At 38.1% G+C, this 17,756-nt stretch overlaps 1 protein-coding gene across 9 annotated transcripts in view; it reads right to left on the reverse strand.

Annotated features, from left to right (window-relative positions):
• Positions 1-1,318: 1,318 nt before the first annotated feature.
• Positions 1,319-17,756, reverse strand: part of rufy3 (RUN and FYVE domain containing 3) — a 55,719-nt gene continuing 39,281 nt past the window's right edge. For 4 of the 9 annotated variants that reach the window (XM_012964907.3, XM_018094279.2, XM_012964921.3 and 1 more), the window contains 9 exons: positions 17,038-17,121; positions 13,992-14,159; positions 13,170-13,267; positions 10,812-10,931; positions 9,596-9,728; positions 7,376-7,458; positions 6,780-6,819; positions 5,743-5,817; positions 1,319-4,548 (listed from right to left, as the gene is read on the reverse strand). In XM_012964907.3, the coding sequence (XP_012820361.1) occupies positions 4,405-4,548; positions 5,743-5,817; positions 6,780-6,819; positions 7,376-7,458; positions 9,596-9,728; positions 10,812-10,931; positions 13,170-13,267; positions 13,992-14,159; positions 17,038-17,121 (945 nt within the window). In that variant the 3' untranslated portion in view covers positions 1,319-4,404. 9 annotated transcript variants of the gene reach the window in all.

The raw sequence follows: 17,756 nt of genomic DNA on the forward strand, positions 1-17,756 counted from the left end.
TTATCTAAGAGTGAAATTAGAGCTCACCACACTAAAATCCCATTTTTATTAATTTCCCCTGAACTCCTAACTTTTACCCAGTTAAAAAAAAATCACATAGAAATGAATAGAAACTGTGTTGATTTTTTCTTTGGGGAACTCTAATCATTGTGATAAATCTGCCCCCAATTGTTTCATAATATGGCTATGCCTATGGCTGTTGGGAGAGGCCTGAAGCAATGTTTAAATGCCATCTTTGTCTGACTGCATTTTTAAACCTGCCCATATCTGGCCAACATCGGTCAGAGAGGCTGATTGAAGGTCACAATACATGGGCCAATAGAATTCAGTTTCAGCAGTTTTAGAAAGTGAAGGATGCTGCACTATTCTTCTGCTCCATCTACCAACAGAAGCTTCTTGATGTCATGTTCTATCTGCAGTCACAAACAAAACCCCTGATGTGGGTCTGATGCAAATCTCTGTGAAAGATGGTAGTTAGCAAGTATGAAAATATTTTTTTATTAACGGTGCTCCGTAATGTTGTTGGTGAGAAGCTAATGTGTTATAACAAAAAATGTACCTACTACTTTAAAATATACCCCACATATATAATAAAATGAAGTTTTCCCAGTAGCAGTTACCCATAGCAACCAATAAGATGTTTACTTTTAAACAGGTGACCAGAAAATTCCACCTGCTGATTTATTACTACTTCTGGGCAAAATGAATGTCTTTTATAACATAACCCGTTATGACTTCTACAAGTCAACTTAGAGTTCTATGATCTGTACAATGAATCTGTTTCTTAATATAATCTTAAAGCGTCTAGGTGACTGACATTTTGCAATAGATATTCTCTATGTGATATATATATGCTGAGGTCACTATCGCTTATATGATCATTTATGTGCTGGGGGCCGCAATTATTTTGTTTATATATGTTACATAAAATTATTCATACTATTAAGTGACTTTTGAACAAACTATGTGCTGTCCTAAGGCTTAAATGTTGACTTATGGCTTTGGTTGATATCACCCTGGGAAATGAAGAACATGGCTAGCCTCATGGGAAATTTCAAAATTAAATATAAAAAAATCTGTTTGCATTTTTGAAAAACAGATTTCAATGCAGGATTCTGTTGGAGATGGTTTTTTAACTGATGCGGTTTGACATGTTTTCCCCATGACAGCATTCCTTTAAGTTATCTGCTGATCTGAAGCTGCAAGGGCTCCCCACTCATTCTACCCACTTACCTGTGTGTGACCATACTGTACAACTATCTAACAATTTGGTCTGTGTGTCAGGCTTAAAAAAAAAACAAAAAAACACACACAACCATTTATATGTCCCCAAAAAGGTTTCTTTAATGAGATGCACAATAAATATTGTCTAAATCCAGAATTATAGCTTCTTGTGCATACCCCTCATAAACTGTCATTTTAACCAGAAACCTTTACTATGCTTGCAATTTGCAAGAACTTTCACCAGAAAAGCTTTATAATCATTAAAAGACAATGTAATTTATAACCTTGTAGCAGCATTCTCAAAGTCAGCAAAATATGTAATAAAATAATTAAATATCAAAATATGTGCACAAAAGGGTAGCATTATTTAACCTCACAAAAGATCTGTTTGCACATAACACATTTGTTGGTCTCAATAAGAGAAATCACATTTTTTTCCTACACTAGACTATTCTATTTGGTATTATTTACATACAGCTTTAATGGGTTGGCCTACTATGCATGGATCATGTTCCAATTTGTTGTAGCCTTTTTAGCTGATTTAACTGATTTGTCCACTGTCAGCAGCTTTACCAGCCCTTGTATAACCAACTTAAGACTTGAGTATAGAGTATACATCAGAGTGAAACGGAGTTTGCCAGCTCTTGTCTGGCTGTGGGAAAACAAATACTCAACAGGGAAGTGCTAATGCCTATGGAGCCATTAGGAAGCCCAAGTGTCCCTACCCATTAAGGATTTGTGAGAAGCTACTTCATGAGCAAAACAGACTGCCCATCTGTGTATAAAAGTGCTGTGCTTAGTGCAGCAAAACGTAGGGTGCAGGTGTGGACCCACTCCCCTTAAACAATGCTGAAAGAAAGAATCTTCAGATGTAGATACATAGTGTCACTTGCTTGACCGAATGCAAGTGGGGCTGCTCTCATTTTTTATAGACCTGTACTTTATTTTGCTCCTGTGGGGGCTGCCAGGGCCTAACTTAAACCTCAGTCCATGTACATGTTGCATGACAGTGGTTCTGACAGATCACACAGCTGGAGAGCTTTTCAGACCCAACAATCAGCTGTTTGGCAGGTGCTTTTTGCTGATCTCAACAACAGCTTTTTTAAAAGGAGGCCGGCATTTAAGAGCTTAAAAGAAGATTATGAACCCACTTTGGGAAAACATCCAGCTTTTAAATTGTAACAGTAAGCAAATATTTTGTATGGCCAGAAATGCTAAGGCAGCTGTTGCTGAGAAAGCAATTATAATATAAGCACAAGCTAGGAGTGTACATTATTTATGGAAATGTGTGTTGTTATCCATAGGAAAACTGGAGGATATGTTACTGTACTTGTCCTACAAATGTGCTAAGATTTCCTTTAAAATGCTAGAAAGGATCAAGGGCTTTTGACTGAGGGAACCCAAAACTTCCACCACAATGTAATTACGGGTTTAGAGGCATGCTTATGGCCTGGGTCCCCACATCTGATGCACCCCCTCCTGTCCAAATGGGGTAAGGAAGTGGCTTATTATTTATTTAAAGAACGTGTTGCAAGTAGTGATGTACCGAATCCAGGATTTGGTTCATGATTTTTGTCACATAAGTTGAAATTTTTAATTTGCATATGCAAATTAGGATTCGGCCAAATATTTTACAAAGGATTCGGTGTTCAGCCAAATCTGAAAATAGCGGATTCGGGGGCTTCCCTACTTGCAAGGGGCAGTACTGAAAGTCAAGCATGTAATGTGGAAATCCTGTGGATGGAGCTGACAGAAGCTCCCTGTATTGTCCAGTTACCACAGGGTGTAGCTCTGAGACACACTGAGCTACTAGTAGCAGCTCCTTGTAGTGGCTACTAAAACAGACAATGCTGATCATTTACTAATAATTGTCTATATGTGTGTTTTAGCAGAGGCAATTCTCATTATTGTCTATGGCAATGTATTTTCTGGAGTTTAGTAGCCTCAATAAAAAGTAGCTGCTACTAGAAGCTTAGTGTGTCTTCACACTAATTGTCAATTACAGCCACCCACTACTGTGGCTGGGCAAGGGTGGCAGTGATGGGCATCCTACAAACATTTTCAGAAAGCTATTATAAGTTAAAAAAAAGCATACAAATAACTAATGATCCCACTGCAGCAGAGGAGTGAACTAAGGAAGCTGATTGGCTAAGGTATGGGGCTGCTTCAAAGGGTACGTCCTATAGTGCCATAAGGCTACTGTTTATCTGGTCATGTATGGCAACCCAAATATAGATTTAACCCACGGACAAGTGTTTCTTCTTGTTTTTTTAGGATAAGTGCTTCTTTCTAGTAGACAAGAAAAGCACATATGGAAAAGTGAAGAGCAAAGAACTGCAATAAAAAGAAAATATATTGATATCAGTGGCCCAATATTTTATATGAAGCATTTTACTGGTGTTTTTGCCCCTTTTTGTAGTTCAGTGAAGCTGTCCAGTGATGTCTGTTCTTTCACACGTTTACAAAAGGTAAAGCTTGTTTTAATTTACCAATTTACCCTGTGGTTACTAGCATGTATATGAAGGGGAAAACAGTAACCTAGTTTCACATGCAGTCATGTCATAGGAGGGATTGACATGGATGGTGCAAATTACCTAGATACTATGGAGAGTGCAGCAATTCTAGTGCAAAATATCTCTGTAAGTCTATAATATATACAAATATATATCTCTGCTATTAGCTTCTGAAGGCTCTCCCATGACAAGACCCCATTTCATTTCAGTTATAATAACAGCTGCAATAACACAAAAAACATTATTAAAAAAGTTATTGGGAGCAGTTCCACAACAGCAAAGGGCAGGGATCCTTGATTCATACTGTATCCATAACATCATCTGGTGGTTCCCACAAAATGAAGGAAAACACTGATCTTCAAATTCTGTTGCAGCAGGAATACCCCTTGAATCTTACAGATAAGAGTTTGAAACAGCACACTTCACATGCTGGAATTCAAGGTTCTAAGTTTGTTTACTATCTACACTGACCTTTTAATAATGTTCTGATTGTTTAAAAAAAAAAATCATAAAAAAGGTAGGCCTCCTCCTCGGGGGTTCTCCCTAATCGACTGGCCACTGAGAAGGCCATACCGCACTGGTAATCCTATTAGACGAGATTGCCAGGCAGTACAAGGATTGCAGTTTGTCAAGTTACTACACCCACAGTCCTGGCTGAGATTTTGTTTTAGGATGGGCTGTAGGAGTACTGCTCTATCAACTTCTTGTGGCATGGGTTACATACTCGCTCAGGATTAATAGATGAAGGTAGAGGCAGTTCGTTTGCTGAACATGACGGGCAAAATATTCCTCCACAGTTCTTGCATACATTCTGTGAAAGATAAACAAGAGAAAGAAAGAACTTATATAGTAATGAATCAGTCCAGGAAATGGCAGTCAGTTTATCAAATTCAAAAAGAGTTTTAATGCTTGTTGCAATATACTCAAGCTGCAATCATAAGAGCACATGGTATATATTTTTACTTACACTGAAAGCACTGCACAATACAAAGTAAAATGGACCGCGCACATAACGGTAATGGCACAGGGGACAGTTTGTCACCCATGATAAATCTGCCCTAACATAGGCGAGAAAACTTTCCTAGTTTCCTTCCCGCTGGAAGTCGCAATGCTTCCTTTTTCCAAAGTTGCCTTGCGAGGAAATTTCGGTCTACTTTGCGCCTTGTATGTCTCTCCACCAGCAATTTAAATTACTGCCAGTGGGAAGGAAAGTAGGGAGGTATTTTTGCCTGCAGTAGCACATATTTATCACAGGCAAGAGGGTGGGTCAGGGCATCATCAAATATGCTTATTGCCAGTGTTTCTAAATTTTACACAGAATTGTATACAAGTAGCTAACCACAAAAGGTTGCTTTACTGCAGAGTTTACAAATTTGTTTTGGTCCCTGAGGCTTCTCCAAGGTCTGAAAGAGAGAATCAACTGAGCCATTCCTTCATGTGCAGTACATAGCATACAATAAAAAGAAAATGCTAATTTTCCTAATTAGTCTGTTCATTGTAGTCTGTTCATGTAATCTGTTCATATTAGGATAATCCTGCAGCAGGAAGTTGATTTATAAGGGCTCTGGCACACGGGGAGATTAGGCATACACGCCGGCGAACATGTAAGTCGCCGGCGGGATGGCACACACAGCGGCGCGATTTCCCGAAATCGTCGAAAAAGACTCACAAGTCTTTTTCGGCGATTTTGGGAAATCGCGCCTGCCGCGTGTGCCATCCTGCCGGCAACTTACATGTTTGCCGGTGGGATGGCGGGTCATGGCAACTCGGGGAGATTAGTCGCCCGCGAACATGAAGTTTTGTCGCGGGCGACTAATTTCCCCGTGTGCCAGAGCCCTAAGAATCACGCAACTGGACAATGCTCTATTAATGCTACTAGGAAACTATCCTGAAAATATTTTTTGGTTATATTCTCCTCTCTATGCCTATCTTCTGCAGCTATGGATACTGCAATTAAAGGCATTACTGCCTGCAGGAATTAAATGATACTGCCTGCAGGAATTACCTTTGAAAGCAAGTTGCTGAATTCGGATTGGCACAGTTGGCACACCTGAGAATGGCCGGTTTCTAGAACAGAATCCTAGGTAAAGAACAAAATAAGTAGTTAATTTACTCATCTGATTTTTTACATATGTGTTTTAGAATTACACCAAGCCACAATTACTACCCTTGAATATATGCAGATGTGCAGCATCAAAGTTGGAGTAAAAATCATCTGCTCAATAATCAGTCTGCTGGTAATATATCCTACAGCTCCATGAAGGAACTCATCTGGGGGGCATTGGGTAGTAATTTTAACTTAGGAGTCAGAACCCAAAAATGGGTTCCTATAGTGTGGGCCCCCATTATCAGTTTTAATAATGCGCAGTTTTAACTACAACAGAAAATAATATCTAAAATGAGATGCATGACTGGTTCTAAACCAATTCCTGTGTAACAAAGCTAATAATTTATTTAAATTGGGTCCCTACAGAAAAGGAAAAGGGTTAAAAACATTGCCTTAGGGTTTTTGACCCTTGTATCTAACCAGCTATGGTCACTGCCGTTTTATAACAAATACTAATCCCCAGTGACACTGTAGTACAATCCTTTCTTGCAGGGGGTACAAAAAGCACAATGCCCACTATGAAAAAGGCGGCTTGATTAAAAATGGAACCACCTGCATTATTATTCTTTGAGCACACAATACATAGATTATAATACAGAAGACACACAGAACAGTGTGATGTGGATGGTACATAAGAATTTAGTTGTGAAAATTCACAATTTTTGTTGTGCAATTCACAATTTTTTGCCCACAGTGTAACAATATTTGCACTTCTTACATTCTTACTCTTCAGTACATTTTTAAAAAATGGTAAGGACTTGTGCCTTTGAGGGCATAGGTGTCAGATGAAACACTCTTACAGGCCCTTCAACTCCTTGTGAAAAACTGGTATCTTGGCTATGGGTCCAACACTATCTTAAGGTGGCTTTGAGTGTCTATTACACATATTCTTAGCTGCTTTGATCATACTCATAAATGGCCAATAAGTTACTAACCTCACTCTCAGATACAACAGATGATGAAGATGATAATGAACTGTAATGAAACAAAAATGAAACAGATCACCAGAGTTTTAATTTGTTGAATTTGGCAAACAACAGTTGCAAGTAACTTTAGACATTAAATCCCATGGTAACTTTAAATAAGCAGGGATTCTGTTGTAATCCATTTGCATAATTATATTTGTGATTAAAATAATCTCATAGATTGTCAATTTCAGAGACTTATAAAGAAGAAAGTGATTATTATGTACTTGCATTATCACAATTACTTTTATATGCATTGCTTTAGTGATTCTGCTAATTAAAATGAAAATAATGTTGGCAGTTTCAGCTTTATTGTTTCTGCATTATAAAGCAAAAACTGTTAAACAAATTTTAATGGCTTGGAATAACAACCCTTAATTGCCTAGCACTATAGTATGCAGTGGAGTAAATTGTACTTAAAACTATGCTACAGGAGTAATGGCATACATTTGGTATTTATCAGCCTTTTTGACATCAAGGGAGGAAAAGAGATGTAGTATTGATACCCAGCTGAGTACCATTTATCTAATTGTTGATTATAAGATGTGGATAATAAAAGCACATACTTGCTCATCTGGGATTCATTTTTCTCGTTGACAGCACTCTGTGGTCTCTCAGTACCATCCACTTCTCTGTACTGATGTATATCCTGAGTATTCAAAAGAAAATAAACAAAAAAAGCAATTTACATTATGGTTAGAGAAAACAAGGTCAAACACAGACAATGCTGATAAAAATACAAGGACCTGCATTTATTTAAAATGTGAAAAGAATGAATGCAGGGCACAATGTTTAGGCCCTTAAGGTCCCCATACACGGGCCGACTATAGCTGCCGATATCGGTCCCTTGGACCGTTTCGGCAGCTAATCGGCCCGTGTATGGGGAGAGCAGAGCGGCCTGGCCGACCGATATCTGGCCTGAAATTGGCCAGATCTCGATCGGCCAGGTTAGAAAATCCGGTCGGATCGGGGACCGCATTGGCTCGTTGATGCGGTCCCCGATCCGTCTGCCCCATTGCCGCCCACATAATCCGATCGTTTGGCCCCAGGGCCAAACGATCGGATTATTTTTTTTTACCTAAATGCTCCCCGATATCGCCCACCCGTAGGTGGGGATATCGGGGGAAGATCCGCTCGCTTGGCGACATCGCCAAGCGAGCGGATCTGCTCGTGTATGGCCACCTTTACCCAGAACTCATATCTGGAGCAGTAGTGAGTACAGGACTCATAAAAACAACAATATGCATACAAGACAGTTATACTAATTGGGTGTCTGCATGGAAATTATACTTATACTATATTCGTACGATAGTATCGGTGCGTGTATTGCCAGCTTTAGATTTTCCAGAACAAGCAAAGTGATTGATTTATGACATAATATACAGGATATCTAAGAATGTGTTAGGTTAGCATAGGCTAATGCCACACCATGTCTATGGCATATATACTTGGCAAGCAGAAAAACACATGCCATACGCTCCTACCTTTGCCTGCACCTGAATGAACTGAATACGGTGCAGTCACATGTAGCTGAAATCCACATAAAAACGCAAGACTTTGCATTTTCTCATGTTTTTATGCGGATTTCGGCTACATGTGCCTGCACCCGAGCGTATTCCATTAATTTGGGTGCAGGCACAGGTGGGAGCAAATGGGGTGTATGTCGCGTATTTTCGGCTTTGCGAAAATATATTCCATATGCATGGTGTGGCATTAGCCTAAACCATGGTGAGTGACCATAATTTAGCATTAATGTGGAAAAATGAATTCTAATTATACTAAGGGGCACATTTACAAAAGCACGAACGCTCCGAGCGTATTTTCGTCGATTTTTTCGGGCGTCCGCACAACTTTTTCGTACGGCGCACGACTTTTTCGGACGTTTGCACGAAAAAATCGGAAAGGTTTTCCCACTGTTTACAATTGTTCGGTACGAAAATTTCGTGACTTTCGGATCGCCAATACGATATTATCGTGACTAATACGATTTTTTCGTAAGCATTTTCGTGATATTTGCGATCTTCCGAAATTTTCGTTTCCAATACGATTTTTTCCCATTCGTGGATTAGGAAATGTGCCCCTAAGGGTAGTATCATGAACTAACGCTAGCTACAACCGCTCTTTTTTCCCAAAGCACATCTAAATGACAATTCAAGCATTGAACAGAAAAGGTTTATATGGTACGACCGGCTTGTAAGCCACCCGTAGAGTTAAGTATAGACGTCTTATGAAGGTTTTCAGTCACCCAGGTCACGACATATTTAGGTGTGATAAGTTTAAAGCAACTGGACTTAATGAGGAATCTAGTAAACACAGCACTTCTCTTCATCTCAGTTCTGAGTTTAGTCAGAGTGCAAGTGAACAATGATAAAATATTTTCAAGATTACGCAGCAAGTCCAGTTGATTTCGACTTATCAAACATAGAGCATAAAGTTGTTGTTATATCAAGAAGATTTGCAAGACATTACATACAATGTACCATGGTTACTTTCTTTATTCACCAATGCACAAACACATGAATGCTTGCTCTAAAGACTTACCAACTCGAGTACTATTGTTTACATGAGCATGTAAAAGAGCAAAATAATTTTACATATCCTGGGACAGAGTCAGCATGTAACATTGCATTTTAATTCTCTAGAATAATTTATTATATTACTAAAACAACCCCAGACAGGCTCCATTAGTCTAGAAGTAACTCCAGAACTATACTACAAAAGCAAATTACGGCTGTCCATATTATTAACCACAACCATCCAGCTATATGAAACATGGTTAAACACACCTCATTTACCATTTTCTTTCTGTTTCTTTGTAGAAGCCCTCCCATAGGCGATGTTTTGGTTTCAGGGGATCCTTTATGATTACTGGAAATGTGCTTATTTCTGTCTTTTTTCAGTTCTGCTTCATACTGAGAACTAAAGCAGAAAAAAAACCAATTGGTTCTTCTTTTATCAATGCGCATAGAATGTGCTTCCTAAATTGGGCTAGACTAAATACAGTGAGATCTCTGCAACCTGGTCATAATTCTTGAGGTAGAAAAAGGATACACCCATCAATTTTAAAACTGCACCCACACCATAATAATATTATAATAATAAATATTATTATGCACCATTGTAAATAAAAGCATGTTTTATTCAAACACAGTATATTTTTGGTTTCTTTGTATATCCATTAGGTACAAATAAAACACTGTACATTACGATACAGTTACGGAGAAGACACACACAGTGATAAGTCACCACAACTTTTTAATAAGTCGGCCGCAGCGACTGATCACAGCAACTTTCCCACCACAGGTTAGAATATAAGTTGCTGCAACTAATCGTCTGTGCGCTGTCTGCTGCGCGGGTTCGTTGTGGGTTTCTAAAAAGTTGCAGCTACTAATCGGCGTGTGTGTCTTCGTCTTTATAGAATCTGTAATCTGGCATGCTTGATATCTAGGGTTTTCCAAATGCCAGGTTTTACCACAATGTGCAGCACCATGCTTTCAGATTAGATTTGTACTTAGTTAACATCTACAAGGCATTGTTTTATTTTATTACAGAGAAAAAGCAAATCAGTCAAAAAGGAAGAATTGTTTATTTAAAAAGAACACTGTGGCACAGCTTTCTGGATTGCATGGTTCTGGATAATAGATTACATACTTGTAATATTTACACAATAAGTATTTAAAGCTAAAACAGGACAGCACAGAAAACCAAACAAGTTCCACAATAAATACATACATACATACATACATACATACAACAGAATTAAACTGCAATCCCACCCAAACCAAAAATACAGGTTCTACACAATTATTTGCAGGTTGTGACACCTTAAGAGATAAAAATAATTACTGTTACTTTTTATACAATGTAAGAGAAAGGAGCATCTCAAAATGACAAAAGACATCACCACCTGCAAAAGTCCACACAACTAGGTGGCCCTAGTGACATCAAGATGGAACCACCCTGCTCATCATTACAAATAGAGCAAGCAATAAATGTGTTCACCAATGCTTCCTGAGCCGATCAACTTCCAGCTGCAGACTCTCTATCTTGTCTCCAAACTCTTGCTTGAAGAGCTTGTTGGCTTCCTCTGCTGACTGGCGATCTCTTTCTGACACTCGCAATCTGGATTTGAGCCACATGAACTTGTGATAAAAGCAAAAGCCATGGTGGGGAGGTGGGGGCAAGGGAAATGACTTTGACCAACAATGAAAATAAATCTTGAACTCATATTACAGAATAAAGGGTAAACAGAAAGTAAAGAAAAAAAAGGAATGGAACAAGAAAACTTGATAAAAATAAACAAAACAAAGAAGGTGAAATGAACAATGTGCTGATAAAAGAAAGTATTTAAAATAATTTCACTCAGTATTGGTGGATCAGGCAAAACACTAGAAGACTTATTTATTATTCCACCAGGTGCAAAACTTTGTCCCCTTGGGGTTCATGCACAGAGCACTTGTGCCAGGCCAATAGCACTCCACAGCTTAAGGTTACAAATCTGGCATAGTGCAGCTTGTTTGCCCACAAGACCTTGCTTATTGCAAGTACAGGGCACTCCTGAGACTGCACATCTGAACTGTACTTTGGGCCTGTTTTTACACTTTGAATATTGCCCTGGCTTACAGTCCAACTCGAAGAAATTTATTATATAGTTTTGTTTCTGCAACCAGGCAAGCTGTGGGGTTTCCGCTAGTTCTGCTAGAAGAAATTCTGCACTGCACCAGGCAAATTGCCTCTAAAATGTCAAAAGTTTTACACTGCCCCAGAACTATACAGGTTGTTGGTAAAAAACGGAAAAAAGGAAGCATGCATGTATTATATCTATCTATTAAGTCTAAGCAGATAAGAGAACCCTTTAAAGGGGAAGTATGCTGTTATATTGTATATATGTATTGTTTTGAAAGAGGGTAAATTGTCTATTCTCAAAAACATAAGCTAAGGGAAGTGTCCTAATAGCGTCAAAACAGCTACAGACATGTTAAATCTAGACTGGGCTGTATATGTATAATATAAAGCTGGATTAAATTTGTAGTCATCACTCTTGGCAGAGGTGTGCAGAGGCATATTTCTTTCTTTTTTAAATTGTACTTTCAGGCAATGGCAGAAGTTAGAAAGTAAAATGTTGCAACCCCTTGACACATAAAAGATGAGTAGCAAAGTTCACACAAACTTGGTTTTAAAAACTTTTATTTGGCAAAGAGTTTGGAGGGCTTCTAACAAAGATTCCATCTATTGAGTGGAGGCAGGAAAAAAGGGGGGTTTAACAGAACAGAGGAGAGCCATGGCTTCAATATGCAGCAATTTCCAAATCAACATTAGGCAACATTTAACATGTATATAGTAGCTGTAACAAGGCAGATTCTTTTACTCCCTCTTGCTACTCAGTTGCTCTGTTAGTGTTGGTAGGGAGGCTTTATGTTAACCGCCTAGTGTTGCTTCTGTAGAAGTTTATGTGCCACACTATTTAGAGTTTTTGCCTGCTTCACCAAATCTTTTTCACTGTGATTTTAAAGGTAAAGTTTAAAAATAAATCAAAACGAATAAGTTAGAATGTAGGACAAGGGTAAATTGATTAACAAAACAGACAGAAAAGATCAAGAAAGAGAAGTCAGTAAAGCAGACAATTGTATCAAAACACAATTCTGATAACATAATATGCATAATTATTTACAATACAGTACAGTGAATAAATTTGCTAAATAAAGTTCAACCCCAACTCCAGTACTGGGTAAAAAAAAAAAAAAAAATACAAATTCCCCCCCCCCCCCCCCCCAAAAGTAAATAAAAGCTTTTAACAGTATAAGATAAAGTTTTCTCTAAAGTATATTTAATATCACCCAATTAACTTATGTCCTCTGAAATGCTCTATTGATGAACATCCCCCCCCATAAGATTGGGTGCTTTGGTGGGGAAAACATTTTTTTTCTACGATATCTATACCTATTAATCTGATAGGCATCAATTGTGTAGAAAGTTGTTTTGTAATGTGTAACACAGAGGGGACAGAAAGGAGAACAAATTAATTATTTTGCTCTTTCGCCATCTTACCTTGTTTTTTCAGGGTTCCCTCGCTCTGTAGTAGACTCGTGAATGTGCAGTATTGTAAAGATGGGTAAATTTACTGTACTGCACATGCCCAAGTTTAGAAGTGTAATGCAGGGATCCCTGGGAAATGAAAGTAAGATGGGAGAGAGGCACTCTGCAAGGGGCTGGTAAATATGTGTGACTAAGAAATCATATTTTTTATTAAACAAATTTAGGCTAAGCAACAAATATAAACCTATCTTCTGTATCCAAGGCAACAGGGTACAGTGTTCCCCCTTCATTAATATATTGCGTAGATGACCACTATTCCATTACCTCTGTTCCAGTTGTTTTACAGTAGCAGCCATCTGATTGGTCTTTTCCTCCAAACGACTGTTTAATTCACTCTTCTGCTTTAATGCAAGGTCTGAACTCTGTTAGAAAAGCAAATACAAATCAAAATACAATCTAGAAAACCCTGTCTAGAAGTGAAATGTTAAGCTTTGCTTTATATCCACTGTGACCATATGGAAATAAGAAATCGGCACCGTTTCATTGTGGTAGTAATTTACAAAGACAGAACTCAAATAAGCATATTACCTGTCTGTTACAATGAAATATGTTGCACTACTATATAGATAAAATAATTAACATAAAAGACACTTAATGCATCAATATTAACTGCCTGTCTGTATAGTTTTAGTTACTAAGCTCCTGAAATTCTAGCGCTATGATGTCCCTTTATTCATTTTTATCTAGGTCTAATAGTTACAACAAAACAAGAGGTTGTGGTTATTCCTATTACAAGATCAAAATTAGGTATTTTTGGCTATTATGGCTACTTGTAATAATATGCTAATGTATTTTTGTATTACTTTAAGGAAAAGAATCTAAAACATTTTTTGTAAGCTGCCTGGTAAAGCCTGCTACAAACTCACACACCTTAAATTCTACCCTTTGCATTCAGGAAAAAACACTAAGAACAGCAGGGTAAGGGGGTCCTATTACTAGGGCCACTGCAAAAGTTAACGCTGCTTGTACTAAACAATATTGCAATGCAGAGCACAGGAATGTGCTTAATGTGTGTCGAAAAAGAGCGTATTTTCATGAAGCTGCAGTGGCATCAACATAATCGCTTATTCACTTCTGGTTCCTGACCTGCAGTTTAAATGACAATTCATGCTTTAAGGCCCTGAGATCATCAAGCTGCTGCCTGAGAGCTGCCAGTGCATCTTGCTTTTCACAAACATCTTTGTCCAGCATCTTCATGGCCAGCTCCATCTCCTGCCTCATTCCTATCTGCACCTCAAGCTCTTTTTCTATATCCTAAAAAAAGGAGAAAATTTTGAGAAAATTAGATGTCCTGTGGAAAATTAATATACAATTTATTTTTGTCTAAAGAGTGATAATCCCTGAATATGTCATTATTTTTTTTTTGTAAAGTTATTCATATAACCCAGGTTGGGAAGTCATCAAAATCCTCATTCATTACAAACAAGGCTCTGCATAAAAATAGCAACAATAGATTAGAACATATATAAAGAAATAACTATACCAGCCTAGAGATTCCCATAGCAACAAATAAGATGTTTGCTTTCAAACAGGTGAACAGTAAATTCTACCTGCTGATTGGTTGCTATGGGTTATTGCTCCTGGACAAATTTAGTGCCTTTTATTACATAACCACTTACGGATTATCTTTACTAAACAATAAAGAATTCAAATTCTGTTGATTTGACAATGCAAAATGTAAAATAGTGCACAACAGATTATTTGAGCCATAAGTAAATAAGGTAGAAATAAGGTACCGTATATACTCGAGTATAAGCCGAGTTTTTCAGCACTCAAAATGTGCCAAAAAAGGAATCCTCGGCTTATACTTGAGTCGGTTATTAAGGGCAGCACAGGTTTACCTTTCCAACCGGACGCGGATGCGCCCGTGCATTCTTTGGCGTTGCGCGCGTGCCCATCCATGCTCATCCGTCGCCCCATTTGTGACCGGATGCTGCGGATGCGCATGCTCATCCTTCGGGGGTGCGCGACGGTGAAGGATGAGCATGCGCATCTGCCGCATCTGGTCAGAAAGGCAACCGCCGCATCCGGTCAGAAAGGCAACCGCCGCATCCGGTCAGAAAGGTAACCCAGTGCTGCCCTTAATAACCGACTCAGCCGGCCCGCGCGCAACGGAGAAGAATGAAAGTGCTCATGCGCAGCATCCGGTTGGAAAGGTAAACCTGTGCTGCCCTTAATAATCGACCACTATCAGCCTGACAGTAGCGTGGATCCTTTAGGCCCAGGTTATTAGCTGTAGAGTCTGTCTCGGTGCTGTGCTGGGAGAATGTAGTTTTATTTATGATCTGTGTACCATAATATATTTGAGTTCATTGACAGGAAATTCTGCTGTATGTATATATTATCAGTATGCTACGCTACACTTGAAGCCCATAAGCGATGTTCTTGTAATTTTGTGTATACTCAGCAAAGCAGTGCAATTACTTAAGTATCTGTCACCTTCTGGATTGCTCAGACCTCTTTATGCAATCATCATACAGAGCAAAGACAAGGGGAAGGAAGACAGGTTGCCACCCCGGTTACAGAACACCTTGCGAGTACTTATATGAAAGAGACAGAGTGATTTATTTACCTCTGGGCAGTGTTTACTAAACAGTGATGCTCTGACCCAAGCTTCCAGTGCATGTTTGTATTGCTTATCTTACTACAAGGCAAAACTACAGTTTTTTATTCCCACCCTAGGCTTATACTCGAGTCAATACGTTTTTCCAGTTTTCTTAGGTAAAATTGGGTACCTCGGCTTATATTCGGGTCGGCTTATACTCGAGTATATACGGTAAATTATGAAGTATGTTCACTTAACAACTAGGTAAAACAGAACAAGAACATAAGATTAATATATAAAATGAATAATATATTATATATATATATATATATATATATATATATATATATATGTGTGTGTGTGTGTGTGAATTCAATTTGCAACTTATGTGGATAATAGCTTTTTCGGTCTTGACCTATATCATATCATATGTGATGATTTATTTTGTTTTTAATCTTTTTATTAATTGTACAATTTATTGTTACATGTATGGGGTTAACACTTGATGCGGCTGTGGCCAGGTGTGCATTTAAATGTTTGGTGATTGGGGGGCACTTTAGCAACTTCTGATGAAGTGGCGAGAAGCCATGAAACACATAAAGCTGGATGTCTAGGTCTCTGTGATGCTTTTAAATTAATTAATAAAAGTGACTTTTTAATCAATTTGGAATCCCAGTGCTCCGTCCATATTTTTATTTGGACTGGTGAATTATGCCTGGATTGGGGGTGTTTGGTGAGGTGATAGCACGGGTTCCAGATGCAGTGGATCCGGTCCGGTGAGTGCCCCCCTTTAATACTATTTTGACAATACAGATCTATTTGGCGCGAGCAACAGGGGTGACAGATGTGCAACCTACTTTTCCGTCTATTAGTCAATGAGAAATTAAAGCAGTTTTAAGAAACTGCCTGTGCTGGCTTTTACATTAATTTTGTTGGCACACAAAGTGGTAATATTGATATATCTAATTTAGCTGGAAATGTTATGTGAAATTAAAGACTTCTTTTCACTTCTGAGGCACTGGAATGTTAAGATTTCTATAAACATATATTATCTGTCTCACATACAAAAATGTTTTGTATATTGTTGATTCATCTTTGCGCTAAACAGCAAAGGCTGCTTATTTTTTTTTTTTTTTTAAACATTTATAGTGTTATCTGTATAAATTGTGATTATACATGGCTGGCATTTGCATTTGGGAAAATTAGTTCAAACAAAAATTACATTTAAAATCTTAAAGATTAAAGTAATCCAAACATTTTTATAGTCTTTCTTACTTAAATGTTTTTAAAAGGCCAACATCTAGAAATAAAGGTGCACTAAAAAACATTTTTAGAAATGTTGAAAATGAAAACAGTAAAGATCGCAACTGAAACATTTATATTGAAGAATAAATTTAACTGCCGGCCCGTCAAAAGTAAATGATACTTGTCACCGCAAATTACAAAAAAAAGAAATAGTTGTAAAGCATAGCCTAGTTCTTAAGCATTACTCAGAAGCTAAGTGGCTTCGATAGGAACAGCTCCTTATATCAAAAGCTCCCTAGACTCTAGGACAGGACTAGCCAGGAAAAGGTAAAGTGATCATACCAATCGTAACTGAGTTTCCTCTTTTAAGTGTTTTTTCACCTCACTGAGTGCTTGCCCATCTGCCGTCCGTTCTTGCTTATTTACCTTATATAAGAAGGAAAAATTAAATGTTTATTAGAGAATTTATACCAAATACATTTACCCAGTGAAACTATCATGTTTTTTTTCATTGATTAACGCTGGTCTGTAATTTCTGATGATTTCCCCAATTCTAGCAGAATCCTCTTAAACAGAATTCTACATCTAAAATTAATTTAAATAAAGATATGGGATCTCTTATGTGTAAATCCAATTTCCAGAAAAGTCATATTTACTTCCCATAGAGTCCATTTCCATAACGTGTACTTTATGGTAACTAAGCTGGCATATAGAACCAATCCTTAGGTCCCAAGCATTCTGGATAATGTTAATTTATAAAAGAATATGCACTAGAATAATAGGCAAAAATCAAGGTAGTTACCCTCTATGACACAGACATTTCCCATAACTTATTAATCAGCATGAAGGGCAATTTTTGCCCCTGTGCCACTCTAAGGTGGCTTCTTTCCAGTGCCACATCTGGGATGGGCCACATCACTAGTGCTCTCTGCACTAGAAGAACCGAATTCATATTTAATAACTCAAAAGTCAAGTTGCCAGGAGTGGTTTTTTTTTGTTTTTTGCCACCCCTGGCAACTTGTGGGACGCTGCCACCTGCAGCAAGGTTCTCACCATGTCTT

This window comes from Xenopus tropicalis, chromosome 1, assembly GCF_000004195.4.
Source record: "Xenopus tropicalis strain Nigerian chromosome 1, UCB_Xtro_10.0, whole genome shotgun sequence".
NCBI classification, from domain to species: domain Eukaryota; kingdom Metazoa; phylum Chordata; class Amphibia; order Anura; family Pipidae; genus Xenopus; species Xenopus tropicalis.